This window comes from Rhinatrema bivittatum, chromosome 1 (assembly GCF_901001135.1).
Source record: "Rhinatrema bivittatum chromosome 1, aRhiBiv1.1, whole genome shotgun sequence".
Classification (NCBI taxonomy): Eukaryota; Metazoa; Chordata; class Amphibia; order Gymnophiona; family Rhinatrematidae; genus Rhinatrema; species Rhinatrema bivittatum.
The window spans coordinates 420,909,395-420,928,041 of record NC_042615.1 but is presented as its reverse complement, the minus strand read 5'-3'; the positions used below and the strand labels follow the sequence as shown (position 1 = coordinate 420,928,041).

The 18,647-nt window shown below is 43.0% G+C and overlaps 1 protein-coding gene across 1 annotated transcript in view; it reads left to right on the top strand.

Moving 5' to 3' along the window:
• Nucleotides 1-1,959: 1,959 nt before the first annotated feature.
• The window catches only part of DCAF10 (DDB1 and CUL4 associated factor 10), an 81,045-nt gene continuing 64,357 nt past the window's right edge, over nucleotides 1,960-18,647 (top strand). The window contains exon 1 of the mRNA XM_029603274.1: nucleotides 1,960-2,426. Coding sequence (XP_029459134.1) covers nucleotides 1,975-2,426 — 452 coding nt within the window. The 5' untranslated portion in view covers nucleotides 1,960-1,974. The remainder of the gene's footprint in view (nucleotides 2,427-18,647) is intronic.

Sequence of the window (18,647 nt, the reverse complement as noted above, 5' to 3'; positions counted from 1 at the left end):
CTCATCTGAGATGTCTGTGTCCCCGAGGGTGGGGCTTCTGGGCGGTGGGATCACTTCCCTGGGCATAGAGGGTCCTGGTATGTTGAGGTCCTCTGGTGGGGCCTGTGACCGCATTATAGGAGGCCCCGGTTGCATGTGGACGAAGGTATGGAGACCTTTGAAGAATTCCACCCAGGAGATAGAAGCTAGGTCTAGACTGGGTGGTGCCGTGTCCCTGGGGTTCCCCGTTTGAGGGGGGGGTCCCGCTGTGTGATGCTAGGTCTGGCGTACCACTCGAGAGGCTGGGGTCCGGTACCGGCTGGGGAGGGCCATGAGTTGGGTCCCCTAGTGCCTCTTCGCACTGTATGCACAGGGTCGTGGCCTCCTCATGCTGTGCCGCTTTAATGTGGCATGCTGGGCAAAGGCCCTGAGCTTTGAGCTTATTTTCAGGTGGTGCCATGGCTTGTGTGCGTACAATACAGTTCTGCGCTCCGGTGTGCATCGAAGTTGCACGCGTAGGTTTGGTGTGTGCGTACAGAGACATCTGCAAGCTGTTGTGCGCAAGGGTCGAAGTTATGCGCCCGGAACAGTGAGCACGTGGCTATGCACTTCGCTTGTGGGCCCGGTACTTGTACGCGCGACGTTGTCCGCACAAGGTATTTTTGCGCATGGCTCGCCTCTGTGTGCACGGGTCGAGACGGCGCAAAGGGCGGCGAACAGGGCCAAAATGGTGACGGCGACCAAGCAGACAATATGGCGACCACCTCGGAGGGTCTCCACGTGGGAGGACCCTCGGCTCTGACCGGGGTCTAGCCCTGCTAGGGCAGATCAACCCGGTGGTATTGGTCCCGACTGGTGACCTGTGCGTCTCCTCGAGCTTCGGAGACCGGAGACTTTTAAATAGATTTTTACCTTACCTTGTCTCGGCGCTTCCCGGTTTCATTCCGGGTGGTCTCTGGCTGCAGGGGGAGAGGGAAAATTCTTTCACCGCCGCGCTCGAGGTTGCACCCGCTGCCTCTCAGCCTCACCCGATGTCGGGGGCTAGGTCCCCGCTGAGGATCGGCCGCCGGACCGAAGCTTACCTCCGAGAGATCGCGGAAATCACCTCAGGAATCTCGACTGGGGGAGGGACCCAATGGGTGTCACCGCAGGAGAGCAGGGCTCATCTGAAGAGGTAAGATTTCTTCTTAATTTGGATTTCTTTGGTAAAATTTATGCTGTGCTAGCGTGCATCGAGTCCCTAACTGCTATGGAGATGGAAAATACTGAAGAGCTGCACTTCCTGCAGGGGTATATGTACTAGGGCTGACGTCAGATTGAAATCTGATCTGTCTCCAACTGCTATCAGGAGTACACTATACCGATTGGTCCTGAGTCCATCTGCTATAAGTTAGGAAATAAGCCATAGTAGTTTGAGATGTATTTAATATTTGGGTACTTGCCAGATGCTTGTGACTTGGATTGGCCACTGTCTGAGCTTGTTGGACCCTTGGTCTGACCCAGTATGGCATATCTTATGCTCTTATGTTTCACCACACCTCTGTTGAGGTTCATAGCTCCGAGGGCGAGGAGGACACCAACAACATCCCCGTTGGAACAAGGGTCCCAGATGTGCTGGACATAAATCTATTAACGACGCTAGGGCTCCCTAATGGTGTCTCTCAAAACTGACTTGCACCTGGAAAGTTCCTTTATATGCGATTTTATTTTATATGTGTTGCAGAAAAACAAAAAACCATAAGGATGTGAAAAATAGCCTCCACACGCCCGCCTTCTCTCTGCCTCTCTACACGCCGGGTGCAGCGTTGACAGCTAGGCGGCGGACGCAGCAGAACCACAGTTCTTCGAAGTTTGGACATTGGCCAGAGAAGGAGGAAGAGCAGTAGTTCCGCCTGACCCCGCAACTTCCTGTCTACGCGTTTCCCGCCGGACTGCTTGACGGTGGAGCACGCACGCACGCACGCACGCCGCTTGACGCCGGAAGCAGGACTAGGGATGGGCGTGGTTCGTGGCTGCGCGCACATGCGCGCTGGTGTTGTTCGGGGCGCCCAGCAATCCCCGTCCCGCAACACCGGCAGCATGAGCGCGTCCCCTCCGCCGCACAGGAAGAGCGGGCCCGGGGCGGAGGGGGACGCAGTAGAACAGCAGGAGGAGGAGGAAGAGGAGCAGCAGCAGGCTCCGCTTCTCCCTCTGTCTCCCGGTGTCCACGCTCAGGAGTCAGACTCCTCCCCGGGGAAAGCAACGGCCGAGGCCGAGACGGGAGGCCATGGGAAGCTATTTCGCTGGCTGCGGGAGCGCTCCGTCCGGCGCGGCCTCTACGTGGACCCGGCCCGTGATAACTACCGGAGTATGACAAGCCTGTATAGCTCCATCTGCCCCGCGGACTCCGTGAGTCTCAGCACCAAGACCCATGGAGCAGTCTTCAACCTGGAGTACTCTCCGGACGGGTAAGAGCCGGCCTGCCAGCTGGTGAGGGGGACTCCCTGACGTTGAGGAGTGGCGGGTGTGGTGGTTTCCAGTATCGGTGAGAGGGAGATTGCTCTTGGGTGGCTTGGACTGCGCGCCCCGTGTCCTGCTGAAAAAGTTCACCCAGGATGTTCACTGTGCAGCAGCAAAACAAGACTTCCAGCTCTTTATTTTATATAGTCTGGGAGCTGTTCCCGTACAACTCGTCTGAAACTCTGGGGGCGGCCATCGGAGCAGCAGTCTTGAATGACGTCAGTGCATTCCGTTGGCCTATGATGCACAAAAACGTCACTATTCTAATAGTATTTCGTTTGTGATGTCATAAATGACACGCACACTGTATGATCAGGTCGGGCTGCTGTTTGATATGAGGGCAGGCAGAGTTGCAAATATTGCTGTGAGAAATGCATTTGGATCTGAATCTAGAATATTGCTTTCAAGTTTTTTCTTTTACATTTTCCATTGATGAATCTATAGTAATGCAAGCAATCAATATTATTACAAGGAAATAAAGTATATGGTTATTGACATACAAAGAATGAAATACTCCCTTACAGGAAATATCTGATTCTTCTGTAGAATCTCGGGTTTAATGGAGAGTAGTGGGAAGAGATACAGTTTCCAAAAAAGAACAGAGAAAACAAAAAAGGTAGCATCATTGGAGAAGATACTTTTAAACACTTGAGCCACTTAAAATAGGGCTGGATTATCAAGTCAGGACCCTGTGTCAGATTTAGTAATCTTAATTGTCAAAATCAGAGGTTCCCAAACCTGCTCTGGAGAGTTTTCAGAATATCTACAATGAATTTACATGAGATAAAATGTGCATACTATAGAGGCAGTACATGTTAATCTCTTATATGTGTATTCATTGTGAATATCCTGAAAACTCAACTGGCCTGGGGGTCCTTCAGGACAGATTTGGGAACCACTTGTCTAGATGAAGGAAAATATGTCAAACATTGGAAAATTGAATCAAATACTTTGAAGAGTATCCAAAAAAAATTAACTGTCTGATTTAATTATGAGAACAATGGAACTGCAACAGTATATTATGGATTGTACTACATATCTTATTATGACAGCAATCCCCTAATATGTTCTTTAACAGCCCCAAAAAAGATTTCCATGCTGCATATCTTGGTACTAGCAATTCTTTCAAGAGTCAGTGGCTTGCTAGATGGCCTATAGGGTTATGAGTCTCTCTAGATGTGATGTCTGTGGGAAAATGAGTTGTCACTGTCTCCATCAGTCCAGCTCCCCATTCTTCACTCTGGGGGTCAGCACCACCATAGCTATTTCTTCTGGGAGTGATTGCAAGCACGGCCAGTCCTGACTTGTACCAGGCCCCATTGTGGAACTTCCAGAAAGGGCTTCCACATGAATTTCCCAGTGTTCCCATTGCTGCCTTCAAATCTTCAAGATGCAGAGCTGACAGAGGAACATGGCTCTTGGGGCCAAGTGATACTTCGCCTTAGACCCCGATGAATTTTCCTCTTCAGTTCTAGCAGCAAGGAGAATCCCCAAGACTTTAGGATCACCCAGTGAAGGAGTAGCCTAGTTGTTAGAGCAGTGGGCTGTGAACCAGGAAAGCCAGGGTTCATTTCTTGTGACCTTGGGCGAGTCACTTCACCCGCATTTGCTTAAAGTACAAATATAGGACCTCATTTACTAAGCATTTTTCCCATAGTCACAGAATGGGAGAAAAGCCTTAGTACAGAGGTTCCTAAGGGGACTCCCAGTATATCCCCAGTGAATACGCATAAGATAAAATTTGCATGCTTTGGAAGCAGTACATGCAAAGTCATTGTGGATATACTGAAAACCTGATTGGCTGGGGGTCCTCCAGGACAGGTTTGGGAACCACTGCGTTAGTAAATCCAGCCCATAGTTTGGGATAGGGAAATACCCACAGTACCTGAATGTAATCTGCTTTGACGTGCTGAAAAGCTAAATATAAATCTAATAAATACAATCACCTGGGAAGGAGTCTCTGGGATTAATCTCTCGTCTTCGCCATCAAGCATGCTTGATGTCTTCGCCATCAAGCAAGCTTTTCAACTGTTCTCTGTAAACCGATTTGATTTACATATTATGTAAGAAGATCGGTATATAAAAACCATAAATAAATAAATAAAATAAATAAATATATTTAAGAAAAAATAAGTGTGTAGAGCTGAAGTGAAATGTCTTATGCTTCTAGTACCATCTTGGATTTCACTCTTTCTACTTGATTAACTTTCATTTGCTTCCAATAGAAGTAAATTGAAGTTAAAAATTTAGTTCACCTCAGACTCTGAAGTAAACATTCAATGTTTAAAAGGAAAAAGCTAATTTTTAGTACAATTCTCTGCATTTGGTAGTAATGTCTAATGCAGTCATATATGTTACTGTTTGCATGAAAAGTGCGCTAAAGTTCACTTTTCACTACTGTTGTGACTCATTTTTATTACATCGACAGTAATTTTAATGCATAAAGTGTATTAAAAATAGTAGTAAAAAGTACACACAGTGTTTAGTGTACATTATATTGGCCCCATAGTGACTTGAAAGAGGTGGGTCAGTCGTCATGTTTTGACTTATGTTTTGCATGATTAAATGTAGTGTGGAGACTGGACAATGGGGAGAGCCAGTGAGCACTGGGAGAAAAACAGGTGAAAATGTAGCACAGAAGTAGAGATGTTTGGGGTTAAAAGATATAGAAGTAAAAGTGCACACAAGAAGCATTGTTTATTCACACTTTATGTACTACCTATATAAAGCTCTCTGCAGTTTACAATAAAAGAACACGTTTTCATAAAACACATATAGAGGCCCATATTCAGTAGGTCGGATAACTTGTCCTGCATATTCAGCAAGATAAATGTCCTGCTGAATATACCAGCCTAAAGTTATCTGGCTACATATAGCTGGATCGAAAAACACCTAACTGGCTATGTTTGAATATAGCCGGTTAAGTTTTTAAATTATCTGGCCTTGTGTGGCTGGATAACTTGTCACTTTACTGGGTATCTTCAGAAGATATTCAGATACGTGGTGATCCTGTTCAAAATAAAAATCAGCACTTTGGGCTTCTGTGCCCAATTCCCAGCCCACCACTACTACTAATAATCTCTCCAGCAGGCCAGGACCCCCTCAAATGCTACTAGATGAAAGAAAAATGTAATTGATTGCTTCAGCCCTCCAGCGTTCTCCCCCTCCCTCCATGGTATATATTTTACAAATAAGTGCTTCCTTGGCACCTGCCCTCCCCCCCCCCCCCTGCTCAATGTCTTCCACCCACTGCATACTTAACCAGGTTCTTCTGCAGCCTGGGATCTCAGTCTGGGCTGATTGCAAGTGCTTTCAGCATAGCTCTTAGCAGCTGCACTGGAAGCATAATGTTTGGGTGTAGCTATTCATCAGCCCTTCCCCAGAATGCCCCTTTATCTGGCTAAATTGTAGCTAGTTAACTAAGATACCACATAAGCTATTTAGATGGATAACGTCTGAGTTATCCATCTAAATGGCTTTTGAATATGGACCTCTTTGAAGCTAAAACATGCACTTCAAGACAAAATAATTCACAAAAAGATCACTATTTATCATTACCCTTTGCTAAATATTGAAGAAGAAAGCAGAGGTGGAGGAAAGATTGAGAGAGCCAGGAAAGGTATGAAGGGGAAATGCAACAGGGAGAGGAAAAATACATGGAAGATCAGGATTGGGTAGCTGAGTAGTTCAGGGCAGGCTAATTTGGAGAACAGATGCATGGTGGGAAAGATTAAGTTAGTTTACGGAATGAGATAAGTCAAAATCCACAAGAGCACAAAAGGGGCAAGGTATTTGTTCAAGAAGAGCTGGCACAGAGGGATGCAAAGGCATCAAGCAGTCTTCTGTTGCTTATTATATGCATGTATCGGTATATTTAATTTATATTCCACCTTTTGTGACTGATCAGCCACTTCAAAAAGTACAAAGACCAGGGACACACACAATAAAGCTACTGGGTAATACATTTAAAACTAATAGGAGAAAATATTTTTTTACTCAACAAATAATTAAGCTCTGAATTTCATTGCCAAAGGATGTGGTGAAAGCTATTAGTGTAGTTACATTAAAAAAAAAAAAAAAGGTTTGGACAAGTTCCTGAAGGAAAAATCCATTAACCATTATTAAGGTAAAGTTGCAGAAATCTCCTGCTTATTCTTGGGATAAGCAGCTTGGAATCTATCTACCCCCTTGGGATCCTGCCAGGTACTTGTGACCTGATTTGCCCACTGTTGGAAATAGGATACTTGGGCTTGATGGATCTTTGGTCTGACCCAGTATGGCAAGTCTTATTTTCTTATATATTCTTATATTATGTTTAGGTACCATAGGTATTCCCTTGACCAAGAGGGCTTACACAGTCAGTATCACATATAGAGACTTTCATTTTCATGTTTTTGTTTTTTGATTTTTCCTGGGAATTTATCAGGATTTATTATGACAATATCAGTGGAAAAAATATACAGTGGCTTGCAAAAGTATTCAACCCCTTAAAGTCAGCAGATTTGTGTGTATTACAAATGACACTTACCCAGATTGTTCTAGACAATTTATTTATTACAAACCAGTAGGCTCTTAAAGTAAATTTTCAAAGTTGCAATTCATTATTTCTTTGCATTTTATATAAAATATATTAAAAACTGAGAAATGCTGCTCGCATAAGTATTCAACTCTGTGTTGTGGAAGCTTCAATTTTACATAGATGAAATATATTGCCCTAACAGCTTACAATTGGACTCTACCTATGAATCATTAAAAAAGGTCAGCTTTTCTGGATAAAAGACCATCTAATTCCAGTACCATTGGTCAGACAGTGAATCTGAAGGAAAGCTGTGAAAATGAAGACCAAAGAGCATTCTAAGGAAACTAAAGATAGTTATATACATGGACAAGATAGGAAAAGGCTACAAAATAATTTCCAATTGCTTGGATATCCCAGCGATTACTGTTGGATCAATTGTGAGGACATGGAAGCTGTATCATATCACCCAGACACTGCCTAGAACAAGTCAGTCCTTCAAAACTCAGCATCAGAACAAGAAGGAACTTGTGAGGGAAGCCACAGAGAGGCCAACAATCACTTTGAAGGAGCTATAGAGTTCAGTGGCCGAGACTGGAGATGCACCAGTCAACCATATCAAGAGCTTTGCATACAACTGGCCTGCATGGGAGGGTGGCTACAAATAAGCCATTACTGAAGAAAAACCAGATCAGAGCACGTCTGGAATGTGCCATAAAGCGTCAGTGACCCAACTCAAATGTGGGATAAGGTTTTGTGGTCAGATGAGACAAAAATGGAGCTTTTGGCCAAAATTGAAAACGTCTATGATGCAAACCTAACACTGTCCATTCTTCAGCAAACACCATCTCAACAGTAAAATAGGGGGGTGGCAGCATCATGTTGTGGGGATGCTTTTCCTCAGCGGGCACTGGGCATCTTGTTAAAATTGAAGGACGAATGGATGGTGCAACATACATAGAAACATAGAAATGACGGCAGAAGAAGACCAAATGGCCCATCCAGTCTGCCCAGCAAGCTTCACACGTTTTTTTCTCTCATACTTATCTGTTTCTCTTAGCTCTTGGTTCTATTTCCCTTCCACCCCCACCATTGAAATATCTAGCTTGATTAGTTAGGGGTAGTAGGGGTAGTAACCGCCGCAATAAGCAAGCTACACCCATGCTTATTTGTTTTACCCAGACTATGTTATACAGTCCTTATTGGTTGTTTTTCTTCTCCCCTGCTGTTGAAGCAGGGAGCTATGCTGGAAATGCGTGATGTATCAGTCTTCTCCCATGCTGTTGAAGCAGAGAGCCATGCTGGATATGCATCGAAAGTGAAGTATCGGACACAATTGGTTTGGGGTAGTAACCGCCGTAACAAGCCAGCTACTCCCCACTTTGTGAGTGCGAACCCTTTTTTCTTCTCCCCTGCCGTTGAAGCAGAGAACTATGCTGTATATGCATTGAAGGTGAAGCATCAGGCTTATTTGGTTTGGGGTAGTAACCGCCGTAACAAGCCAGCTACTCCCCTCTTTGTGAGTGTAAATCCATTTTTCCACATTTCCTCTTGCTGTTGAAGGAGATAGTGCAAGACAACCTGCTTCAGTCTGCTAAAAACCTAAAACTTGGGAGAAAGTTCATCTTTCAGCAGGACAATGATCCCAAGCACAAGGTCAAAACAACACAGGGGTGGTTGAACAATAAAAAGGTGAATGTTCTACAATGGCCAAGTCAAAATCCAGATCTCAATCAAATCGAGAATCTGTGGCACTATTTGAAAATTGCAGTCCATAAGTGTCATCCAACTAACCTGGAGCAAATCTGCCAGAAGAATGGGCAAAAATCATTCCCAAACAGTGTGCAAAGATGGTAGATATCTACCCCATCAAACGTAAAGCTGTTACTTCAGCAAAAGGGGTTGAATACTTATGCAAGCAGCATTTTTCAGTTTTTAATTTTATTTTACACAACATGCAAAGAACTAATGAATTGTGACTTTGAAAATTTACTTTAAGAGCATTCTAGTTTGCAATAAACATATTGTCTGAAACAATCTGCTGACATTGTAGGGGGTCGAATACTTTCTCAAGCCACTCGTATATATGGTTAGGATCCTTCATTTTTAGTTTAAAATGATTTTCACTCATAAATTCCCAGAATGTTCCATAGGTAACAGTCAGTTTGAACTGACTTTCACCCATATTTTAGGCTGATTAATGAGCAAAGCTGTAGATGCAGCGTTCCAAGGCCTCTCGCCACTGTGGAAGGCAGTGCGAGCCCAAAGCACATGCTGTTTCAAATCCCTCCTCTCAATCTGTGAAAGCGCTTGCTGATGCAGAATTTCAAGTCCTTCATCCTCTCTCCAGCAAGCCAAAGTGCATGCTGTCTGGTGCCACTGATATGGCGCTTTTTTTTTTGGTAATTTTTTATTTATGTATTTTCAATGCAAATTCAAGAAATACACTTGAAATAGCAGAAATAAGGAAACATCTTGCATTCAACATAGGAATATACAATATTGACCACAACATATTCTGCACTTTTAAGTCCTCAAAAGGGGGGGATACAAATACAATCAGAGGAAATATTTATCTTAAAAAGGAAAAAAGGATCTGAATACAGGAAGCCATTATAATATGATCAGATATATCTGCAGACATGTATGCACTCAACACCTGAGAGAGGAGAAGTAGAGATTGTTGGCACTTTCTCTTTCAAAAAACCAGTTAACTGTTCTGGAGAAAAGAAAATATGTTACAAAATTTAATTACACATTTACAGGGATATTTCAACAAAAATATAGCACCCAGAAGTAACATTTGAGTCCTTAATTGAAGAAATTGCTTCCTTCTCTGAGTAGATCTCGCCAGGTCAGGAAAAGCACCAACTTATTGACCCAAAAACATCTCAGAACGATAATGAAAAAACTTGTGAAGTATCCACTCTCTATCTGAATCCAATAGAAATGAAGCAATCAGCATAGCCGGTTCAGCTTGATCTTTTTGCGTTGACTCTAGAATATTTGTAATATCTAGTTCAGGAGTTGTAGGCATAAGAACCTGAAAACCCTTTTTAACATCAGAGTTCTTCTTATAAGGTGGTATATAATATACCCTTGACATCGGAGGGGAGAGTTTGTTCAGGAATTTTGAATACTTGACTCAGATATTTTATCCACACGTCACGAGGGGTTACCAATGGATCTTTCGGGAAATTTATGAATCTGAGGTTCTTCCCTCTAACTTGGTTCTCTAGATGTTCCATCCGATTTAACAATAATTGATTTTCTTTAACAATATTTTGTTGAACTTTCAAAGATTCTTTTAATTCTTTTCCAGTGACAAAGACAAAAGTTCTATTTTCTTCCAACACTTTTTCAACATTCTTTAGATGAAAATCCACATTGTTAATGTAAGAGAGCAAGGGATTTAACTGCTGAAACAGATGATTATTTACATTCTGTATAGCATCCCAAATTATGTCAAGAGAAATAATTCCAGGTTTCACCATTTCTTTCTTAGGAGGAAAAGCAATAAGCAGTACTTCCCTTTCAGGCTGCAGAGTGTTTGTGCTAGCCGCAGTGTCTCCTTCCCCGACAGGCTCTCCCAGAGAATACTGCAAATCTCCATGTTCCCTCTTAGTCAGGGATCCCAAATGCTCATCCACTTCTTCTCCTTCCACTTCCGACACGGAGGAGAAATTCAAAACACACACTTCGGCGGGATTCACAGGAGGCCTCTGATCGACCGGGGACAGAGTTGTTTGACGTTCCTGTGGGGAGGCGGTTTCTTCCTCCCGCTTACCCCACTGCAAACTGACTCCAGGTCGCAATGCTTCCCGGATTACACGAGTGTCCATCGGACCCGAAACAGGTAACGCTGAGGAAGCGGTTTGAGCCTCATGTTCCTTGGCTTGCCACTTCCTCGCTGTATGGGGCATATCTCAGGAAAAAAAAATCAGAGGCTGGTGGAGCAAACCTCATGCACATCTAGTCAGATCCGCCATCTTGCATTCCCCCCCCCCCCCCCCCCCCACTGATATGGCGTTTTAAGTATCGTCCTCCCTACCGGACCTCTTCCCAAAAGGCTCTCTGGCCAAGTACAAAAGTAGAAGTGCAGAGTTCTGGAGCCATAACAAGCACACTGTCAAAGAAAGAAGAGGAGCCTGGAGCCACCAACAGTAAGATTGAATGCTGTTGTAGTTGAGGGAGGAAAGAGGGAAATTCTTGGTGAGGGCAGAGAGAAAGAGGGGACATTTTAGGGAGGAAATGGGAGTAGAAAGGGATATGCTGCTAAGTGGGTGGTTGGGGGAATCTGCTTAATACTATTTTACAGTCCTGGCTTCTATGCACCAAAATAAACTCCACTATTTACCTGGAAAAAGTCAATGTATCATGTGAGGATTGTGTTTACCCTGGGAGTTATGGGTTGGCATTTCCGTCTGTTATGTATTTGGGTTATAACTTTATTATTTCTCTAACATGGCTGTTCTTAATTAAAAGTAATCTCTGCTAGACTTTCACTTGAGAAGGCTTCATTAAAATATTTAAAGGATTTTTATGAACTGAGTTCTGACGCAGCGTCGGCGTCTTCAAGGCAGCCGCTTCAGGTGCCATTTGAATAACTTTTGACAATTTGTGCTATAAAGATTCTTGTGAAAGTCTTCATGAAAGATAGGTACAAAATTTGTGTTTTGTATCAGGTGAACATGTTGCTATAAAAAAAAAAAAGATGGACTTTTGAATTACATGCAAGGATTTCAATATCTATCAAACTTGGTTTATCTCTATAGCTGTTGTGAATACAAGAAGATACATACAGCCACATATAAATGAAAATCATAAACCATCCGGCACCCACCTGGCCGGCCTTTCCTAACCTGGCTTGCCCCAACCTCATGGCTGCATCTTCTCGGGCTTGGCTGATCCTGCCTCCAAGGCCCGCTGCAGATCCCTCCTCCATCCAGCCTGCTCTGAGTCTCCGCCCCAGAGTGTCATCTGATCGATGTCGAGGGACAGGACTCTTTAAACTTGAGCGCAGTGAGCCTTCGGCGCCGCGCGCCAAAGGACCACAACTAAGGGGCCTGCCCCTTAGTACGCTCCTTTGTGCTCCACTTGCTGCTCCCTTGTCTGTCCCCCCCCTCTGCCTTACCTCACTCCCTCCACAAATAAAGACTCCCTTTCTCAATGTCATCTCCTCATACCTCACCAGTTTCCTCGCCTCTGTACTCCACTACCCCACTCTGTACCGCATCCTACACTAAAAAACCTGCACTCCAGTACTGCTAGCCTCTGCAATGGCAACCTACCCCATCCCTCACATCCACCACCCCTCTTCTAGACTGTTTTCCCCCATATACACAATCCCCCACTCCCTGCGCAAATCCCTAATCCCTATTCTTATTTCCCCACTGACACAGCTCTTGGGCCTCACCACCCTTTCTATAATGTTATTTAATGCTCAATCACTTTCGAAAAAAGCACCCATCCTCAGTGACCTTCTTATTGACTGTAAGCCAAACATTTGTGCAGTCACTGAAACCTGGCTTACAGACTCTGATATTGTACTCCTTAACCAACTCCCCATCTCCTCCTATGAATTTTTCTCCATCCCCAGACCCAAAAAAAGAGGGGGTGGGCTTCTCCTAGCTGCCAGGAACTTCCTAAAGCTCAAACCTGTCCATGTAGTTTCCCCGTCTAAACTTGAAATCGGTCTTTTCAAATCTTCAGAACTACAGGTCTGTCTAGTCTACTCCTCACCAACCTTTCTGGAATCCAACCCTTCACCCTCATTCGAGCTCATTGCTGATAACATTAATTTTGATACCCCCACCATCATCCTCAGTGATTTTAATCTCCATGTTGACTCCCTCTATGATCCTCATGTGATACCCTCCTCAACTCCCTCCAAGCAATGGGATTTCAACAAATCATTACATCCCCCACCCCCAAAGCAAGGCATACATTAGACCTGATATTCATCAACGCTGGTCTTCACACCACAACTACCCCCTCATGCTCCCCAGTCCCGTGGTCCGACCACTCTCTTATCGAAACCCTCCTCTCCTTCAACTCCTCAACCACTAGCAATACCGCCCATAGCGCCACCATAATCTTCAGAAAGACCTGCTCCAGTGACGAACGTATCTCAGCACTAGCAACCTCCTTATCCAAACTAGACTGTACCAACCCTGATTCGGCCTTATCCTCATAGAACAATCTCACACTGGAAATCGCCAACAAACTCTGCCCAATTTCCAAATGTGTTGTAAACACTGAGTCTAAACACACAAACCCATGGTACACCCCTGAGCTAAAAACAATGAAAAATAAACTTAGAGAGAGTATGGCGCCAGGACCCAACCTGTAGCACACATCCAGCTACAAATCAGCCCTTCACTGCTATAGAATCTCTATACTCAAACAGAAATGGGATTTCTATGCCCAAAAGATTCACGAATACCTCTACAACCCCAAAGCGCTCTCTTCCTATGTCTCAGGCCTCACCAAAGCCATCCCACACACTATACCCGACTCTGAAGCCCCTGCTAAATGTGAAGAACTGGCACAATACTTCAACAGCAAAATAACGAACCTTCTCTCCAGATTCACCAACTCCCTGCACTCCCCTATGCCAGGGTTCAACCTTTCCACTGCTTCCTTGAGCTCCCTGGATCTTACTTCTTCCAAAGAAATCGAATCTATCCTTAAAAAACTCAAACCTACCTCTCACCCCACTGACACTTTCTGTACCCAACTCCATTGCTAGGGCTATATCTGACATCATTAACTGCTCCCTCTCCACAGGCATAGTCCCGAACACACTTAAGCATGCAGTGGTTAAACCCCTCCTTAAGAAACCTTCACTTGATCTGAAAGACCCTGCCAGTTTCCACCCCATCTCAAACCTCCCGTTTATAGCCAAAATAATGGAAAGAGTTGTCAATTCACAACTCATGAACTACCTTGAAGAACACAAGATCCTCCACACCTCACAATTTGGCTTCCGTAAACATTTTAATACGGAATCACTCCTCCTCACCCTCTCCGACCATCTCCTCAGAGGTATGGACCAAGGGCATAATTACCTTCTCGTCCTCCTTGATTTCTCTGTGGCTTTTGATATCATATGCCATAACCACCTCCTCACCCATCTAAAAAACATTGGCATCTCAGGCCTAGCCCTCATATGGTTTACATCCTACCTCTCTATTAGAAATTTTTTCTGTTAAAATAGGTAATGCCACATCAACCCCCTACCCTCTCCTACAAGGAGTCCCACAGGGTTCTTCACTCTCTTCCACACTTTTCAACATTTACCTCACCCCCCCTCTGCCAACGCCTCTCGAACCTCAAACTAAAATTCTATCTATATGCTGATGATGTCCAAATCATCATTCCTATCCACACCTCTATCTCTGATGCCTTAAAGCATTGGGAAACCTGCCTTACATCAATTAACTCTCTCCTCACCAACATCCACCTGGCCCTAAACACTAACAAAACAGAACTTCTATTTTTTTCCCGTGACACTACGCCTAAGCTATCCATCGCTATGGACCCAGCCTTCAAGTCCATCTCCGCACAACCTGCCGTAAGAGACCTTTGAGTCCTTATTTACCAACAATTAAACATGAAGAAGCATGTCTGCTCCATCCTTTAAAGAAGGTTTCTTTAAGCTCAACGTACTAAAGAAACTAAAACCCCTACTCTCTTCCAAGCTAGACTATTGCAACTCCCTTATTCCACCATAAAACCTATCCAAATGCTCCAAAACGCTATGGCAAGAATCATAACAAATGCCCGTAAAACAGACCATATTACCCCCATTCTTAAAGACCTACCCTGGCTTCCCATACCCTCCCGCATCCTATATAAAACCCTCACTATCATCCACAAAGCTATTTACTCCCACCACTCCAACTGGCTCAATCTACCCTTCACATCTGCACACCCGAATCGACCCACTAGGACAGTCAACAAAGGAACTCTCCATGTGCCCTCTCTCAAAACAGCACACCTCTCATCCACAAGGGAGCGTGCCCTCACAATTGCAGGCTCCGCACGGTGGAACTCCCTGCCCCATAATCTCCATCTCGAACCTTGTTACCTCAAATTTAGAAAGAAACTAAAAACATGATTGTTTAAACAGGCCTCCCCTGATTAACAGCTCTTTCCCACACCCTCCTGTAACCAGAAATTAGTTCCTTACCATGTACCAGGAATTTGATCCGTTTACCATGTACTTTTATGATTATGCTTCCTTGTATATAAAACTAGCAATTTATGACATCCCCCATCTAAATATGTTTTACAGTTTTTTTTCTCATGTTAATAATTTTCTCACGTTAAAAAGTTTGTTCGGTTGCACTGTCTTTCTATCTTGACTTCTATGTATCTCCCCCTCCCCCTTTTATTTCCCTGTTACATGTATTTTCAAGCATTTCTGTTATACTGTAAACCAGTATGATGTCCTCACGAATGTCGGTATAAAAAAAGTTTTAAATAAATATATCAAGAAATGTAATAAACAGAATGAAAATTCGAATAAAAAAGGAGGTTTTTTCAGACCCATGATTGCAACGACTGGCATAAGACTTGACGAAATATTCAGTCGGTACCAGTGCTGAGGTCTTTTCATCTCCAGCAAAAATATAGCAGCAACATTAATACACAATAACACTGCCTAATATAAAACAGATAGTGCCATTAAGTTTAATTAAAATAAAAAGCTATGCAGGTAAGTCAGGAGCCAGACTCAAAAAACAGTTTGCCTTTGTTTTTTTTAAGTACTTAGGCACCATGTTTTCCTTCACACACTCCTGTGGTTAGGAGTCATTTAAAATTAATGAATTCTTTCTTGGTGGTATCTGAAAAAACCTCAAGTAAACCAAAGCAGTAAGAAAGTTTCATTAGTAAAGTCAATTACATAGTGTTGTGTATGTCATCTGACTAAATTCTACTAACATGAATAGCAAAAGGGTATATTATGGGGGCAGTGAATGAGCTGTGGGATAACTGTTACAAGCCCAGAACTGGTCATGCTTTTTGCAGTTATGTTTTCTTCTGCTAATAAAAAAAACCATTTACTTCCTCTAATGTATAAAACCACACAAATCATGCAGAGGTGAGTTTTAGAAATTTCAGAGCACATGGGCAAGGGGTAATGATAATGCTGTACAGAGAGAGGAGAGGAATGGTCAGTAAAAAAAAAAAAAAAAAAAGAGGATAGTGCCCCTGTATAGGTCCCTGGTGAGACCTCATTTGGAATACAGTGTACAAATTTGGACACCGTACCTTCAAAAGGATATAAACTGATGAAGTAGGTCCAGAGGGTGGCTACTATAAAATGGTCAGTGATCTTTGTTCTAAAGCAAATGGAGAAAGATATATATAACTGAATATATATAACCTAGCGGATAGGGAAGATATGTTAAATACATTTAAATACAGTTATGCTCATAAGTTTACATACCCCTGGCAGAATTTGTAAGATGTCGCATTTTAAGAAAACATGAGTGATCAGACAAAACACATGCCTGTTATTTTTAGTGTTTCAAATGAAAACTATTATGCATCACAGAATAGCACAACCAAACAAACCATAGCAATAAAGGAAATAATAAAATGGTTCTGTTCAAAAGTTTATGCTGATGATATATATATATATATACTCAAGTTGATACATGTTAAGATGGCAATGAAGGGTAGCTATTCATACCTACTCCTTGTTTGATTGTAGTTCATGTTCGTGTATAAATAGTCAATGAGTTTCTTAGCTCTAGAGAAATGTTTGTGCATTTCATCCATGGCTGCACCGACTTTGGTGATCACTAAAGCATAGGGAAAGCAAAAGAGCAGTCAAAGGAACTGTGAGCAAAAGTAGTTCAACTTTATAAATCAGGAAAAGCATATAAAAAGATATTCAAAGATTTAAAAATGCCAATCAGTACTGTTCAAACTCTGATCAAGAAATGGAAAATTATGGGTTCTGTTAATAACAAGGTAGATCAAGAAAGATTTCAGACACAACTTCCAGGAAAATTTGTTGGGATGCAAAGAAAACCCCACAAGCAACTTCTGCTGAAATATAGGGTTCTCTGAAACAAAACAGTGTTGGTGTTTCAACATGCACAATAAGGAGATACTTGAACAAAAATGGGCTGCATGGTAGAATTGCCAGAAAAAAAGCCATTGCTGCACCAATGCCACAAAACAGCTTGCTTATAAAACGCCAGACTGCACCTAGAGAAGCCTCAAAACGTCTGGAACAAAATCATTTCGAGTGATGAGACCAAAATTGAACTTTGTGATCACAACAATAAACACTATGAAGAGAAGCACACCATCCCTACCGTGAAGCATGGAGGCAGATCTCTGCTGTTTTGGGGAATGAGTGAGCTACAGCAGCACAGGGAATTTAGATAGAATTGATCGAAGGATGAATGCAGCATCTTATCATAAAATATTGGAGGAGAGTTTGCATTCAGCAGCCTGGAAGCTTCATATGGGGCGCAATTGCACTTTCCAACATAACAGTGATCTGAAACATAAGGCCAAGTCTATCCATCTGTGGCTGCAGCAGAAGAAAGTGAAGGTTCTGGAGTGGCCATCACAGTCTCTTGATCTTAACATCATTGAGCCACTTTGAGAAGAACTCAAAAATGCAGTTCTAGACAACCAAAGAATTTACAGGATCTGGAGGCTTTTTGCCAAGAGGAGTGGGCAGCTTAACTACATGAAAAAATAAAGGGCCTCATTCACAACTATCACAAAAATCTGCAAGCTGTCATTGATGCAAAAGGGGGCAGTATATGATATTAAGAACTAAGAATATGCAAACCTTTGAACAGGACCATTTTATTATTTTCTTTATTGCTATGGTTTAACGATCTATTCTGTAATGCATAATAGTTTAATTTGAAACTTTAAAAATAACATACATGTGTTTTGTTGGATTACTTAAGGTGTCTTAAAATGCTGCACATCTTACAAATACTACCAGGTATATGTAAACTTTTATGCGCACAACTGTACCTCCAAGGTTTCCATGCACATGATGCGAGCTTTTTCTAGAGCAAGGGGTCATGGGATGAGGATGAAAGGAAGTGGACTCAGGAGTAATCTAAAGAAACATTTCTTTAGCAGAGCATGGTGGATGCATGCAACAGCCTCCCAGTGGAGGTGGTGGAGTCAAAAACAGTATCTGAATTCAAGAAAGCATGGGACAAACACAGAGGATCTCAGAGGGAGTGATAAGGATTATAAAATTGAATTAGTTGGGTGGATTGGCAGACTTAGGCCATATGAGAGGAGTGGCCAACATCGATCCTCAAGAGCCACAAACAGGCCAGATTTTCAGGATATCCATTATGAACATGCATGACATTTGCATGCACTGCATATTCATTCTGGCTGTCCTGAAAACCAGGACTGTTTGTGGTTCTCGAGGACTGGAGTTGGCTACCCCTGCCATATGATCTTTTTCTGCAGTCACGTTTCTGTGTCATGATGGAGAAATAGTCTGACTTCTATACCTGTTTCTTTTTAGACCATATGTTTAGGGTAACAATTCAGGGCATTGCTATTAAAAATAAAGTAGAAAATGGTGATTTCTACAAAATATATAACACGAGTTCAATCATTCCAGGTAGGGCCATTTGGGCTTTTT